The following is a 15,808-nucleotide window of genomic DNA, read 5'->3' on the forward strand; positions in this document are numbered from 1 at the left end:
TCATGACTGATTTTAAATTGAAAATTTAGATAAATGTGAATGAAAAGGTGGCTATGAATGTCAATAAATACAAAAATAAACAGTTTTGTAGACACCCTACATTATTATTGTGTGTTAAAATTTGTGGTTTAATAATCTTTGTAACTAGGATTTCATGCAACATTCCTCCTGCTGAATCACATGAAGCACTTTAATGATTGAATTCATCTGTCTATGAAGATTCTCAGTCATCCAAGTCCTTTGAAGCAAGGCATCTGGACTGTAGAGTTTTCTTAAAGACTTGGAAGATTAAATTCACCACAGTAGATATAGAGTACAGTAAGAGGATTTTCATACATGAAACACAAGACAAAAATACAGAGACTCACTCTGAATACAACAGTTTAATTGTAGTACTGATTCGTAACAAAAAATACCCCCCCACCCCCATCCCTTTCCTGACACTCAGTTGTAAGCGCTGGTCAGACTCCCGTACAGAGCATTGTACAGAGACACTGAGAGACAGGTAGTAAATTAGCACGTTGCAGATAGAAACCTCTGATTCAATCCAAAGAATTCTGAATGCAGCAAGAATGAGAAATGTGCTGTTGGAAAGTTGTGGTTATGTGATTGACATTCAGCCCAGGTACACTTTCTAGGAGGAAGTCTTTTCTGCTCTAGATGTCCTTGATTACATCCTCCAGCTCCTCTTTGGAGTACATGTGGAAGGTCTTACCAGGCTCTATTGTTGCCAGCTACATAAGAGACAAACAAAGGCAGCATATAAAAACCAGGAATTTTAACTGTGGCAGCAGTTACAGAAGTCAAAAATAACAGCACTGATGTGATTTGCATTACTTTGTCTGAGAAAATGGACTTCAGAAAACCCTAAAAAACAAGAATTCAATAAGGAACAAACCTCAATGTTGGTGGCGTTGAGCTTCTCCTCCATCACCTGCTTCAGGATGGTAAGAGACGACTTGATGGCGTCTTTTAATGTCATGGACTGTCAGAAAGAGGGAAGGGCATATTCTTACCTCCTGGTAATTTGACCTTTAGCAGTTACTCTCATCACCTCCACCACACTCCACTGGCAAGTAAACTATTTTCACAGAATTGATTGATATTTAAACCTAATATTGTTCAAATTTTGACTATTATAGTTGTAAGATCATGAAAATACGTTTATACTTCTAATGTGAGACTCACCTAAATGCAACAATACACCAAATAGCAGACATCTCTAGTGTTCTGTGAATTTTTCAGCTGAAGCCATTCTGATTCTGGATAAATGTTTATGCATCCATTAGCTTTCTGAAGTTGTGGCACATCGTTTCCTTTCTTTCCTACAGCCATGGCCAACACAGCTGAATGCCAACATTTCCAAGAAAGTGCATATTTGTGACATCTCTTAGTTTCCCCAGGTTGGACATTTAGCCTGGAAAACTGCTTTTATAGCAGCAGACTGAAGGCAGCTGAAGGGGCTAAATGACATGCTCTCATCAACTCAGGCTGTGTCCAACCTGGTATTTTTCAGCTCTCGTCTAAAACATTCGACATTTAAAGAAATTTTGGAAGTGGAGTGTTTAAATTCTAAAAACATCCACAACGACTTAAGGAATGCATTCAAGACTTTCACATGAATAAACTGTGGTCTGTACCTTGTGGTAGACCTCTTGCAGAGAGCTCTGTGCTCCTTCAGACGCAGAGCCAATTGCCCGAGCATCACACTGCACAAAGGTTCCCGATGGATCCATGTGATAGCTAGAATACACACATTTCAATTTTTGTGTAAACAAAAACATCAAGAAATTTTTTTAAAAACTTAATTATCTTTACGTACAGCTGGGGTCCTTTTTCATCAACTCCCCCAAAGAGAAGTGCTACTCCAAAGGGTCGACTCTGAATTAAATAAATCAGGACAAATACAGATTTTAGTAGTTTAGATGAAAACCATCACACAGTCTGCATCTCAGAAACATGTAAACATTTGCTGACCATAGCACCAGGGTCTGCGTCCTCTTCTCCGAACTGCAGCGCCAGGTTGGACACCGCCTGAGTTACACTCTCCACTGTCATCGTCTCGTTGTAAGTGAACCAGTGATTCTGAAGAGGAACATGCACAGGTTACAGTTTATAAGAACCACACACTAAACAAATTACTCACATTACACTAAGCTCAGAATACATACCTGTGTCTCCACTCTTGCTTTGTCAATAAGAGTCTTAGCATCAGCTATCAAGCCACTCATGGCGCAACCTTAAAAGTGGAAGCAAAGAAAACGAAGAACCTTAATACTTTAGGTATTGCAGCCTGAAGCAACATCAACATGGTCTAACTGGGAGATGTACAATCTGTCACAGCATTTTATGTTATTTGAGTAAAGAAAGATAAGTACAGTCACTGACCTGATGTGACTGATGTCTAAAACACCATCCAGCCACATAAGATTGTAATGTTATTCTAGAGAATAAACAGGCCATTTACAGCCATTTCAATTAAATTATAATTTATATGTAATTGTGGTTTTTATATTATATATGTAAACAATGGTGGTGTCCATGTAACAGGTCACATTGTTATATGGTCAATTAAATACATTTATATACGCTTCTTTAAAGCTTTTTATATACATTTCGCTTTGGTTAACAATGTACAAAAATAATAATCCAAGGTTAACGAATCAGAACTGACTGATGATCAACATCACAAATCCAAACACACTGATAAATCAACATGTGTCCGTCATCTTGTGACATATAACATTTTATAAGTGTGTATTTCCACTTACCAATGTGACTGTCGATCTCCACAATCTTCTCAATGCTGTTAGGCTCCATCAGGGGAGAGGTGATCCTCTTCTCCACAGCCAGACACACCCCCTCTGATGTCTGGATACCGATGGCTGTGGAACCCAACTGGAAGAGCAAGGCCAGGCAATATAAAACCGAGCTTGTATGTAGACTATTGATTACTATTTAGTAAAAAAATGACTGAAATGATCAGAGGCCAAGCATGAAACACTCACTTTAATTGCCTCTATGGCATATTCAACCTGGAACAATCGTCCTTCAGGAGAAAATGTGTTGACACCCCTGGAAAACAAGAAGCAATGATGACAACAATTCATGTTGGTATTCTGAAAAAACACGTTTTTAGTCATTAAAAATAGATGCGTAACAGCTTTGAAAACATTTTTTCAAAAATATGTCTTGTTGTTAAAATAAAGGTTTAATTTAAAAAAAAAAGTGATACCGAAAGTGAAAGCAAATCCACTCTTTTGTTTAACATGATTGTTAACCGATAGCTAACTACCAAAACAACACAACAACAGAGGTTAGAGGAAATTAGTACTACGGAGTATTTAATGCAGACAACTTAACTTTATTGTGCTCTCGTTAATATGTGCATCCCCACTAGGAAGCGCTCAATAAATGACAAAGCAGTTTGTGTTGAACATACCTGTCATATTCCGATCTGGTCAAAAACATTTTTAAACGTTTAGCGAAAGACCTGTAGAAGAAAAAAAGTTGATTATGAAGTACTGCCTGTGTATCAAACAAATTAGAGCAAGCGTAAAGAGTAAAGTCGCTTCTTCGATTTAAAGTTTGCCATGACACCGGGTAATCAGCTAGCTAGAGTTAGCTGTGATGCCGAGCAAGCGTGCTAGCTATCTGGCGCAGAAAGAATAGCAATTAAAATTCATATATGCGTGTAATATCGTTACCACATCAATGCAACAGCGTTTACAATGTTAAATCTGTGCAATTTCGAGACATTTTTTCTAAGTAAACACACTTATGAGACTCGTTTACCTTCAGCCACAAACCCTTGAATGAGTTCGCTTGTTTCGGGGGAAGAGTCCTGGGTGTAACATCTAAAAGTCCCGGTTGTCAGCAAATCGAAAACTGTGGTTCCGCGTCTTATGGGTCTAAATTTTAAATAGAAATTTCTGTGCAGTCAAAAAATTGTTAGACATATCACAATGCGTTAAATAAAATGCTTTTATTTTTTTATTAAAATTATTTCATAAATTTAACACATATGTTAACGACAATGTGATAAAATCTTCAAAAAAGACCCCGAATTGTACTTGTAATGATGAAAATTATTGTGGAAAAGACGGTTAATATATATTTTAACAATAATTTATGTTGCTATTATTGGTTAACTAGTACTGACTAATAGTTTATGTAAGAAATTAATCATCACAGTAACATGGGCGCAACGTAATATACACAGATGAAATTTCCCTTCTATTAAGGCGAACTTCTCCCATATGGTCTAGCGGTTAGGATTCCTGGTTTTCACCCAGGCGGCCCGGGTTCGACTCCCGGTATGTGAACGCTCTTTTGTAAGTTGATTAACTCAATCGGCGATTTTACTGTCAGCAACAAATACGAAAAACTACTAAACGGAATCAGACCATAAGCTCTGCGTGTCATAGCAGGTAGTCAGCCACTAAGGGGCGTCTTTGAGCCCTTATACACTATAGTAGCCTACATTTAAGTTCGATGTGTTCAGGTATTTGAAACTTCACGAAAAAACCGCAGAAAATGAAACAAGTACAGTATAAACAGTACAATATGAATACTTTTACGCACCTGTATTGAAGGCTTTTTTTCTGGTGGCATGATGCTGGATCACATCGGTGAACAGAGTGTAAAATAATATACGGATGATTTATACAACTTCACATAGGAGTAAAGTATGTACACACAAAATAAAGGCTATTATTTTTTGGATACATGTAATGCAATCATGGAAGAACAATAACAATGTATTGAGATGACGAAAAAAAAATACATTTCCTGGTAGCAAAATATCTTTGTGAGGAGGAGGAGGAGCGGGGTATCGTGTTTCATCTCCCGGCTGGGATCACTTCAGCTTGGTCCTGTTTTGGTTCTGTGTCTGAGTTCTAACGTGGCGCTGTGTGATGCACCTCTTCAAACTCTGGAGTCTGACTAAACTAAGTCCCGCTGCTCCTTCGGATAGATAAACAGGACGCACTTTCTTATGCAGAGGGTCGTCTGCCAAGTATACAGCACTGACAAGCATCCGCATGCTGCAAGTTGTCAACATGAGGAACGAGAGGCAGGACATCATCTTACAGGCTCTCCTGTTGATCCACAGTAAGTAGGCTGGGGCTGTTTTAACCTACTTTTGTCAGTGCATAAAGTAACTTTCGATTCTTTTTAAAGTTTCAAAGTATGCATACACATATACATGCAATATATTCTGCATTTTCTTTTCTTTTCTTTTTACTTTTGTTGCAATTTTTAAAAACTATTTGAAATAGTTTTCAACAGGAGCAAATGATTTATTTCAAAATGTTCCAAGCTAGTAAAATCAGACCTGCTCACCTCCTGTCCACCTCAGCTTTACACTGATGCACAGACACATTCTTGTATCACTGGATCAGGGTCTAACACATCAGTATTCACTTAGTGTCATGTGATGAATATCGGTCAAACTATACTTTCCAGTGTTGTTTTCAGTATGTAATTTCCTACCACACTGACTGCTGGGAGATCCATCCTCCCATCGGGAGATACACGTTTTAACACAACACACAGCATGCAGTGGCTGTCTGTGTCTGTTTCAGTAATTATCTTTTTGTACTTTTTCTATTTCAGTCCCTCTGGCCTGTTTTTTCTCTGCAGGTACGTCCCTCTTTCTGTGTGTGTGTGTGTGTGTGTGTGTGTGCAGCTGTGATTCACATCTGTGCGCTTCTATTTCAGGGTTACTAATAACTCTGTACCTTCCTGTCCCCTCAGTGTCATGTCAGTCTGACAGCAGCAGCAGCGTGGTGGTGGCAGGTTACAACATGAGTGCCCCTGCTGGGTCGAAGATGGTGCTGCAGTGTATGAGCGGCCGCATGGTTTGGACCAGAGACCGGGTGAGGGACAGACAGAGGGTTGTGCACTGGGACATGTACCGGGATTACCCGGACTATGCCATGGAGAGGGTGGTGGACATGTTCTCGGCAGGAGAACAGAGGATCTACAACTCCTACAACTTGGGCAGGGTCAGGCTCAGTCCAGCGCCCTTCAAGGATGGGAACTTCTCCCTGGTCATCAAAGGTCACACCCTTTGACATGTGTATCTGAGACATTGTTGTTTAATCTTGCATTTGTGTATTGGGCAATTCATCCCAATAACGTTGTGTTTTGATGTGATGATAGATGTGACGATGAACGACAGAGGTCTGTACTCTTGTAACCTCCACCACCTCTACTGCCACCTCTATGAGACCGTCAGGGTGCAACTCAATGTCACTAAATCACGTATGTATCATGTTAGCAAGTGTGTTAAGCCACCAACTGCACACAACTAACTTGGTTTGCGTTTGCAGGTCGTAAAGAACAGCGATACTGGGACGGACAAAAGGCAGTGTATGTGGTGCTGCTCGGGAGCACCGTGGTGTTACCCTGCATCAACAGACGTGCTGTGTGGACAGACTGGAGTGAAGAGGAGGAGGACCAGCAGGTGTGTGTACTCACATCGAGCTGAGCTTAGATTTACTTTTAATATAGGTGGATTACCATGTATTGACTAAAAGGTGCGTCTCCTCTCTGCTCCTTTGTCGGCTTCCAGGTGGTCCACTGGGACCGTCAGTCCCCAGGAGTCCCCCATGACCGTGCCGACCGGCTGGTGGACCTGTATGCCTCAGGGGAGCAGCGAAGCTATGGTCCCTTGTTCCTACAAAGAAAGATGAACATCAGCCATCAGGCCTTTGCAGAAGGAGACTTCTCTCTGACCATATCAGACCTACAGGTGTGTGTATGTGTGTGTGTGTCAGCAGAGAAACTGAAAATACCAGTTATGATAAACATTGTTAGAAAGCACAGCCATGTTCACTTCCAACACGGCCAGGAACACTTTAAATGTGTCTACAGAAACATGCTTATGAGTGCAGCACACATGGAACTTTCATTTGTTATGTAGCTCCTGTCAAAGTCAAACTTTACGGCTCCTTTGGGAAAATACGTTTGGCAAACACAGTGAATTGAGCAATCACTCAAAAAAAAACTGTTGTTGCCATTTGTTCTAATAGTTAGCGGAAACCTGTTACATTTTAAGGGTCCCGGGGGTTGTTGACCCCACAGGGGGAGAAATCATGAAATGTAGGTTAAATACAAACTCGGGAGAGTTTGGAGCTCATCAAGTACACTGTGGCACGGAGCCAGCTGTCTGCTCAGCTACAGACAGAAATCAGCTGGCAGCTGCTCCCCATGTTTTAGCTTTATTGGACACTCGTCTAAGTGGGAGTCTGCATGACATATCAACATTTGCAATGTACCAGAACAAACCAGCAATACAGATACAGAACCAAAACATTACTGTGCTTGTCATTAGCATACTAATAACCTCCGTGAATAAGACTGTCATGTTAGCATGCTATTATAGCCTCTAGCTGTAACATCCTCATCAGCCTCAGATGACCTTTGTGCTCAGTGCTAATTAGCTTATCTTAGCAGGCTAATAGGCAGGCACATGGTAATGAATTTACAACTTTGTGACTGTGCTAACGTTAGCATTATGTGTTTGTGACACAAAACTGTGAGTATAGACGTACAGGTGGTAATAGAGTGGAATCTGTCTATTTTACTGGCTAACTTCATCAAAACACTTTGTTCTGATTGGTCCGGTCCCATGAGCTCAAGTCACCATAAGAGATGAAGAATGTCCTGTTTTAATCCTTAATCTAGAAATAATGTACAGCTTAAATCATAAAGATGTTCCCTCATACAGGAGACAGCACAGATAAAGTGTAACTCATGGCTGTTGTCTGTGTGCTCTCTGGAGTTTTTGTATTACATGACGCGTATGTTTTCACAGCCCACAGACCAGGGCTCGTATTCTTGCCACCTCCATCATCATTACTGTGGTCTGCATGAGAGGAGAGAGTTTCAGGTCACAGTGGAAGCACCACTGATTCACTCCACCGTGCCGGCCAAAGCACTGCCCAGTGAGGACAAAGGTAACACACATAAACACACACACATTTATAAACACACGCTTCCTCTTCCTGCTCAAGTTTTCTTGAGTAGTTTAGCAGTGACTGTGTTTTATAAGTTTGAAACTATCATGTGTACGATTAGGAGAAAAAGACATACACAAACATCTGTTCTTCCCTTCACCCTCCCCCCTCTGCGCCGTCTTGTTTTTGTCCTTATTCATCCTTGTGGTGCCTCCAAACAGCAGAGCAGCAGCAGAGTGACTTAGAAACCCCCTGATTTCTGAAGTTTTGTTTCATGAGAGGCTTTTCTTTTCTTGCATGGTCAGCGTGTTTGATGCCAGAATCCCTGAAACCTCACACACTCATACACACGCAGCCTCACCCTCATCGCCTTTGCCTCTTCTTTTTGAAGTAAAGCACACACTTCTTTTATTTATTCCTGCTTTGGTGTGTCTCTCAGTTGTTGAGCTCCCTTTTCTCACTGCTTTTTTGCATCACTTGAAAAATTCTCTCAAAGGAGGTGGAGAGGAGAAGGGTCGGGTGGGGTGTGGGGACTCGATTGGTATGTCGGCTTGCCAGCTGCCTACCACAAATTCTTTGATTATGAGAGAGTTTCTGGGACGTGTGTCTGTTTTTCCAGTAGGTAACTGAAGCAAAGCTGATAAATGCAAATGTATCAATATGGGAAAATCATTGAGAGAGGTTCAGAAAGGAGAAATGCCTGTGGCTGAGTCCATCTGTGTGTGTATGTGTTAAAGAGCGTGCCAAGAGCACCGATCTCATTTCAGTGGAATCTCTCGGATACAGTCTTTGGACTGAGGTCCAGCTCTGCCCACACAATTAATCCTCTGCTCCCTGAGCTGTAATAATACAGTAGGGCTGCACCGTGGGAATTGTGCCGGTCAGAGTTGCACTGAGTTGTCTTCAGCACAGGAGAGAATTTGGTCCTCAGACGCTTCTTATCTGACTTGCTTTGCCCTGTCTGACTGTCTGCTGCCCTGTTGACTTTGGCTGGCTCCAGACATTCTGCAGAATCTTTGCTTTTTTTCCTTTTTCCACTCCTTTGATCATTCCACATGCCCTGGTTTGTTTGTTCTCTTTCCATCACCTTTCTACCTTTCTTTATAACGATAAAAGAGAAGTGTTTTCTGTGGTTTAGAGCCACAAACAGGAAGTGTGCTTCATCTGCATGACATCTGGTCATCCAAAGAGAAAGTCTTACCGAACGCTAGACAGAGAAAAACATGGAGAGGTCAGGTTTTTGTAAAGGGGGCAATGAGTTTGTTGATGAAATAGGGAAGGATAGATGTGGGTCAGCCCACCTCCCCTCCCATCAGAGTTAGTCTCTGCTTTTTGGATACGTAGTTTGAAAACAAACTCATATGTTCCCACGTTGGGACAAAATAGCTCGAAACTTAATTAAAGGATCAGAGCGTTTGTAACATTTTTGTATTTGTTTGTTATCTCTAGGCAGGGTCTAGTCTAACTTCATTTTGCGTGGCAGGCCTCTGGAGAAACATCTCACCGTCCTCTTCCTCCTTTGGCTCTCCTCCTCTGTTCCACCCGCTCTGTCCTTCGTTCACTCTCCTCCGCTGTCATTGCTTTTTCTGTGTTTTACTGCCAGGAAAAGTAAATCACAGCATGACACTCGGTCTGGATCTCGTTTCGGCTCAAATATGTTGAGTCTGAGGTCCACAGCTGCTTCTTGCCTTGCACTTTTTTTTATAAAGTTAAATAAAACCAGGCTTTTCTTCCTCCTCTGTTTGTAAGACTCAGATGAAACCGCACATCTCACCCTAATGTGGACCGAATAATTACTTCTCACTTTGCTAACATGTTTGGCATTTTGTACAGACAGGGAATATTACATGTAATGAGAGCAACATAAAATGGATGATAGATTTTTCGTGGAGCATGCAGAGCATATGCTTAATAAACACACATCACACACAAACCACTAATGCTCTGCAGAGAAGACAGATCAAACATCGTCTATAGATGGTAAAGATAATTCTTTAGGCTGCTGTAGTTCCAACATAATGTTAGAGCAATCAGAATCAGAAATACCTTAATAATCCCACATTGCTTACATTTCAGGTGCTCCGTGCATGATCAGAAATAATACCAGGTTAGAAGTAGAAAACAAGGTAAGGTAAAATAGCGTGAATAATAAGTGAATAAAATAAAATAAGAATTCTACACAATAATAAAACTCAAGTCAAACAAATAGTTGTCATCTGTAATATAACTGGAATACCCCAAGCAAGTAAAATATAACAGCATTAACATCCAATATGAATGTAATTATTAAATTCAGCTCCACCCTCACAGCCTCACCTTCTGATGTGTTTATGAAAAACAAATGCAGTCTAACACGGTTCGTACAAAGGCTATAGACAGTTTGGTTAAAGACTGTTGATTGTTTCTTACTTTTAATGCACGATTTGTAATTAGGTTGGTAGTTTAAAAAAGTCCCTGTGTTATATTTCTGGCTTGGACTGGCCTTTACCATCATGTAATACCACAATGTACTACTAGGTGGCACAATGAGTCAAAGTAGAGTCGAATCCGGGCTAGGATCAGTAGTAGAATGAAACAGTAGCTGCAACAATGGCTGAAGGTCTTGGTAAAGCAGGATTAACAGGAACACTGAGACCATCTAGGGTGTGTTTTCCATCCTCATCTGCATTTTTGTTTAAATTATACATTGAAGGGAATCATTTCCAACTCATGAGATGAGTAATGTGTGCCTGGCCTTTTTTATTTCATTTGTAAACCACATGATGATGCATTGGTTTGTTATTGAGACAAAAGATGGAGGAAAGAGAAAATGAAATGCTGACTGCTGCAACTTTTGCACTACTCAGACACCACTAAGGCTGAGTCACCAAAAATCATCACTGTCATCCTGCCCGACCAAAGACACTACTTTCTCCTGCCACTGGGCTACGTCCTCACCACCTTCCTGCTCCTGGCATTCATTATCCTCATCGTCATCCTCATCACGCGGCATCGAAGAGCCAAAGGTCTGAGCTGCACTTCCACTGTGTGATTATAGGTGACTCGCTGTGTATTCATGTTTCTTGTTCATCGTCAAATCTTTTTTTTTCCCTGTTTTCAGAATTTGATCCTCAGACATCCATGAGGTGAGCACTAACACACACACAGCCACTGTCTGACCCTTCAACACACACTCAGAGACGTGTCCTCCTCGCTGTCATAGGTCCAGCAGAAGTCACAGCAGCTCAGATGAGTTTGAAATGGATGTTACTGAGGTGAATGTGTGCAGTCCGGAGGAGAGGAGATTTGGTGAGTAAGAAGGCAGACAGTAGTGTGTAAATACACAGTGGTGCGTCTCTCACATTGGACTGTATGTTGACTTTGTCTTGTGTTTAGACTACAAGAACAACCTGCTGAAAGAGAAGGCTAACATGAATGCTCAGCCTAAAGTCATTGATCTTGACAAAGGTACGCGCTCACACATCCAAAGTCAGCGATCGGGAATTATGTCAGTTTTTTCTCACCTTCAGTCTACTTTTACTTCTTGCAGAGATGCAGAAATTTTCAAAGTGAGAAAGAAGTGAAACTGGAGTCACTGGCTGGCCCAGAGGCTGCACTCCAAACTAAACACCTCCAGACTGCCTTCTGTCCTGGCGGGAGAGACGCCACACAGGGGAAATCAGTGCTGCAAGAACACTTTACAAAAAAAAAAGAAAAAAAAACAAGAAATAAGTTCACATTGAGGTTTTGGTGTTGTCAAATCATCAGTATTTGATATTTTCTTTCATATGTGCTCGATTAATCTAAATAGACAGGACAGGGACCACTGTGTCTGGCCTCATGGTGTCACAGAGGGAATCCTAAGCTTAACTCTGCCTGCGATATGAAAGGGTAATGTGTGCGGTACATTGGAAGGGCGATTGATAAGTCAGTGACCTACAGTATAGGCCGCAGCTTTGAATTTGAATGTACCATGCTATAAAACGAATGTAGGATGCAGGCCTGTGTGTTCCATTTATTCAGACAATGCTGACTTGCACTCTTTAATTACCCATAACAGACACACCATAAAAACTACTGCATAACCAACTAAAGAGTTAAACTGCAAATGCATGCAATCAGGTGATGGTTAACTCTTTCTATCTTAGGCCATGAATTAAGTCAACTTTCATACAGTAAAGTGAAATGACAAAATTGTGAGTCAATGAATATAAATAATTAGTCGTTAACCTCTTGCTAAAAGAAGATCCTTTTAAATTTGACCTCACAGTTCTTCTCCTTTACCGTCCTGTTCCAGCTTGGCTTAACCGACTGAAGCACCACAGCAGTGTCAACATCATTGTGTGCTGCTTCTTGTAGGCTTTGACTAACTGACTGTAAAACTGACTGTTTTATTTTGATGCTCAAAATGTAATTTTTTCTAACTTGTAACATTGTTGATGCTGGTTAGTATTTTCATTGTTTATGACTTTTGATTATCACACGAGGAAATGCAGTTATTTGTGTAATGAATGTTTGACCTTTTTTGTTGCCAGTGAGGGACAGTGAACAATGCCAGGATCGTATAAACCCATCTTACACTTCACTAGTCTTTTTCGTTTTGGAGTAGATTCCTTGCTTGCACTCAGGCCCTCTTGTTTATTATTCTCAGGTGAGAAAGAATGACCTTTTTTCATTTTCCACCATCACTTCGACTTGTTCGATCAGGACGAGTACAAGTGAAACAGATTTGTCATAATTTTGTTTAAGCAACCAAGTGCAATGCAATGCATTTGTGCCAGTGCCATTGTTTCAGTGTACGTTCTTAACTAGAACATGTGCGCCCCCTGGCTTTGAAACTGCTGCATTACTTAACCTAAAAATAAAGCTGACCATTTTGAGATAACAAATTTCCTTTTCTACAAGGTGTGAACACTCATAAACCTGCCACAGCTTTTCTGTAGTTACATAGTAGTTATGTATCACCCAATAGTTTGTGAACTCCCATTTTGAAGCATCATTTTCTTTACTTGCTGGTTGTTATGTTGACATTTTGGAGTGACTATATTTTAAATAAGAGGGAGGAGCTGGGGAAGCAGCTAGGGATGAATCTGACATTTTATTGGACAAAGCTAAAACTCAATGTGACCTCCTCTCTGTATTTTTTTTTTTTGATTCATCACTGTCAGTGACGCATTCCACTACTGCTGTGTCGTCTGTGAACTTCACTGTGTTGTGGATCCTAACAGTCTGAGGTCCGTTGGTCAGAAAGTCCAGGACACAGTTCCCTAGTGTGGGACTCAGACCAAGGCAGGAAAGCATCTGTACCAGGGTCTGTGGGATAAGATAAGATAAGATAAGATAAAACTTTATTAATCCCGAAGGAAATTCTTGTGCCAGAGGTATCAAGTCACAATAAATGCAGTTAAGTACAGAGTATAAGTATAAGTGTCACTATAATCCAAAAAGAGTACAGTACGCAGTATGAGCACAATATATGATACATGGATACAATATGGAGATGTAAGGTGCTAAGTAAACATAAGTATAGACAAGTGGAGGGAATGACAGTGATGCCTGACATGATTATCTAGCACTTCTCCCTACAGAAAGGGGAGGAGTTATACAGTCTGATGGCCACTGGCAGGAAGGACCTCCTGTGGCGTTCTGCTCCTGTAGGACAGCAGTGTGTCGTGCAGGGGGTGAGACATGTTGTTACGAATACTGAGGAGTTTCCTCAGTATCCTCCTCTCCGTCACCTCCACCACAGACTCCAGCTCCACTCCCAGTACCGAGCCAGCCTTCCTAATGAGCTTGTTGAGTCTGTTGGTGTCGGCCGTCTTCATCCTGCTGCCCCAGCACACTACAGCGTGGAAGATGACGCTGGAGACCACCGAGTGGTAAAACATCTGCAGCATGGTCTGGCAGACGTTAAAGGACCTGAGTCTCCTCAGTAGATACAGGCGACTCTGTCCCTTCCTGTATATTGCCTCTGCATTTGTGGACCAGTCCAGTTTGTGGTCAATGTGGACACCCAGGTATTTGTAGCTGTCCACAATGTCCACGTTGGTACCCTTGATGCTGACCGGGTTTGGGAGTGTCTGGTGCTTCCTGAAGTCCACCACCAGCTCTCTTGTCTTTGTGACATTCAGCTGCAGGTGGTTCTGTCCGCACCACTCCACAAAGCTGTCCACCACACTCATATACTCCGCCTCCCGACCTCTGCTGGTACAGCCCACAATGGCAGAGTCATCCGAGAACTTCTGCAGGTGGCAGGACTGTGAGCAGTGTCTGAAGTCCGATGTATAGAGTGTGAACAGGAATGGAGACAGTACCGTGCCCTGGGGTGCCCCCGTGCTGCTCACTATCGTGTCCGAGACGGTGTTCCTCAGCCTCACAAATTGTGGTCGACCTGTAAGATAGTTAGTGATCCAGGTGACCAGTGGGGTCTCTACCTGCATGTCCAGGAGCTTCCTATTCAAAAGGGCAGGCTGCACGGTGTTAAACGCACTGGAAAAATCAAAGAACATGATTCTAACAGTGTTACCTGCCTCCTCCAAGTAGGTGTGTGCTCTGTGCAGCAGGTAGATGATGGCGTCCTCCACTCCAATACGGGGCTGGTAAGCAAACTGCAGGGGGTCCAGCGATGGTTCCACAACAGCACGCAGGTGTTTCAGGACCAGCCTCTCCAGAGACTTCATCACATGTGAAGTCAGAGCAACTGGTCTGTAGTCGCTGTGTGTGCTTGGATGTTTGGTCTTGGGCACAGGAACAAGGCATGTTGTCTTCCACAGGGCAGGGACAGTCATCAGGCTCAGACTCAGGGAGAAGATGTGCTGGAAGACCCCACTGGTATTAAAGGCCGAGTAGAAGTCCAGGAAGAGCAGACGGATGTAAGAGTTCCTGCTTTCCAGGTGGGTGAGGGCAGTGTGAACCAGTGATGAGATGGCGTCATCCGTGGAGCGGTTTTTCTTGTAGGCGTACTGGTGGGGGTCCACAGTGACGTCGATGAAGTCTTTGATGTGGACCATGACCAGCCTCCTGAAGCACTTATGGGCTATGGGTCGATAGTCATTCAGGCACTCTGAAGCACTTAGGGACGGGGACAGTGGTGGCAGTCTTTAGGCAGGTGGGGGCAGATGCCAGTGACAGGGAGATGTCTGTCAGCACCTCAGACAGCTGGTGTGCACAGTCCCTCAGTACCCACCCTGGGATGTTGTCCACAGTCAAAATTGTACACAGAACAGTAGGAGGCCAGTCCTGTTGAAAATTTAGTGTTGCACGAAGAATGAACATTTTCAAATGTTTTTTACTGACAAACTCATTTTTGAAAAGTGCCAATCACATCAAATGCCTGCAGGGCGACAGGAGTCACATAACCCAGCATGTAGGCCTCACAGACTACAGCAAGAAGTGTGTTATAAAACCATGCAGATAACAAAAATGCAATCATGGCTTTCATCATAAGGCAGGTAGCCTAATATTTCAATATATTAGGGGGTAACATAAACCATCATGCAAGGCAAGCAATGATCATAGCATCACACAGCAACTACCATCTGGGCCTGCACGACAAATGCGCAGAGATGAACTGCGACAATTTGTTAGTTTGTGCACCCATGCTATAGGTTGAATCACAAATGCGTCAAGAAGACAAATCTGATTGGCCAATACACATAATGATGACATAATAAAACAATTTACTGAAATGAGCCCTTTCTTCATCCCACAGCCCAAACATGACATACAAAAGGTCGCGGAACAGAAACAACAGAAATTTAGTTTTACTGTCATGCATTTTTAAAGCTTCGCCACCAGGGGGTGCTGCATCACCACTACTTCCCACGCCTCTGCTGTTATTTATATCTTTTTTACTCATTAAGTTA

At 42.1% G+C, this 15,808-nt stretch overlaps 2 protein-coding genes and 1 non-coding gene across 4 annotated transcripts; 2 read left to right on the forward strand and 1 right to left on the reverse strand.

The window, feature by feature from the left end:
- Positions 1-364: 364 nt before the first annotated feature.
- On the reverse strand, positions 365-3,901 carry psma5 (proteasome 20S subunit alpha 5). Its single transcript, XM_028407183.1, has 10 exons — positions 3,796-3,901; positions 3,443-3,493; positions 3,009-3,075; positions 2,772-2,898; positions 2,172-2,239; positions 1,978-2,085; positions 1,823-1,881; positions 1,641-1,743; positions 899-985; positions 365-734 (listed from the first exon to the last, which is right to left on the reverse strand). Exons 2-10 carry the CDS (start codon positions 3,469-3,471, stop codon positions 657-659), a joined length of 726 nt encoding a protein of 241 aa, XP_028262984.1. The 5' UTR covers positions 3,472-3,493; positions 3,796-3,901; the 3' UTR covers positions 365-656.
- A 352-nt stretch (positions 3,902-4,253) lies between these two features.
- On the forward strand, positions 4,254-4,325 carry trnae-uuc (transfer RNA glutamic acid (anticodon UUC)). The gene has a single exon. It is a non-coding gene; the product is annotated as a tRNA-Glu (tRNA).
- A 518-nt stretch (positions 4,326-4,843) lies between these two features.
- LOC114436744 (matrix remodeling-associated protein 8-like) lies at positions 4,844-12,826 on the forward strand. 2 transcript variants are annotated; one of them, XM_028407165.1, is made up of 12 exons: positions 4,844-5,112; positions 5,617-5,643; positions 5,758-6,063; positions 6,166-6,267; positions 6,336-6,469; positions 6,578-6,757; positions 7,823-7,964; positions 10,811-10,969; positions 11,065-11,089; positions 11,167-11,252; positions 11,340-11,411; positions 11,494-12,826. In XM_028407165.1, exons 1-12 carry the CDS (start codon positions 5,043-5,045, stop codon positions 11,514-11,516), a joined length of 1,326 nt encoding a protein of 441 aa, XP_028262966.1. In that variant the 5' UTR covers positions 4,844-5,042; the 3' UTR covers positions 11,517-12,826. The 2 variants fall into 2 exon arrangements, with proteins under 2 accessions (XP_028262966.1, XP_028262967.1); XM_028407166.1 differs by lacking the exon at positions 5,617-5,643.
- Positions 12,827-15,808: the final 2,982 nt, after the last annotated feature.

Source organism: Parambassis ranga, chromosome 5 (assembly GCF_900634625.1).
Source record: "Parambassis ranga chromosome 5, fParRan2.1, whole genome shotgun sequence".
Taxonomy (NCBI): Eukaryota; Metazoa; Chordata; class Actinopteri; family Ambassidae; genus Parambassis; species Parambassis ranga.

What these genes read in the sequence shown, in the direction of transcription:
- LOC114436744 (XM_028407165.1), top strand. Translation starts at nt 5,043, where the DNA reads ATGCTGCAAGTTGTCAACATGAGGAACGAGAGGCAGGACATCATCTTA. An exon ending in CTTCTCCCTGGTCATCAAAG is followed by an intron (nt 6,064 to 6,165) that starts GTCACACCCTTT and finishes ATGTGATGATAG; the next exon opens with ATGTGACGATGAACGACAGA. An exon ending in GATCCTCAGACATCCATGAG is followed by an intron (nt 11,090 to 11,166) that starts GTGAGCACTAAC and finishes TCGCTGTCATAG; the next exon opens with GTCCAGCAGAAGTCACAGCA.
- psma5 (XM_028407183.1), bottom strand. Translation starts at nt 3,471, where the DNA reads ATGTTTTTGACCAGATCGGAATATGACAG. An exon ending in GGAGATCGACAGTCACATTG is followed by an intron (nt 2,240 to 2,771) that starts GTAAGTGGAAAT and finishes TCCACTTTTAAG; the next exon opens with GTTGCGCCATGAGTGGCTTG. An exon ending in TGCAAGAGGTCTACCACAAG is followed by an intron (nt 986 to 1,640) that starts GTACAGACCACA and finishes TCTTTCTGACAG; the next exon opens with TCCATGACATTAAAAGACGC.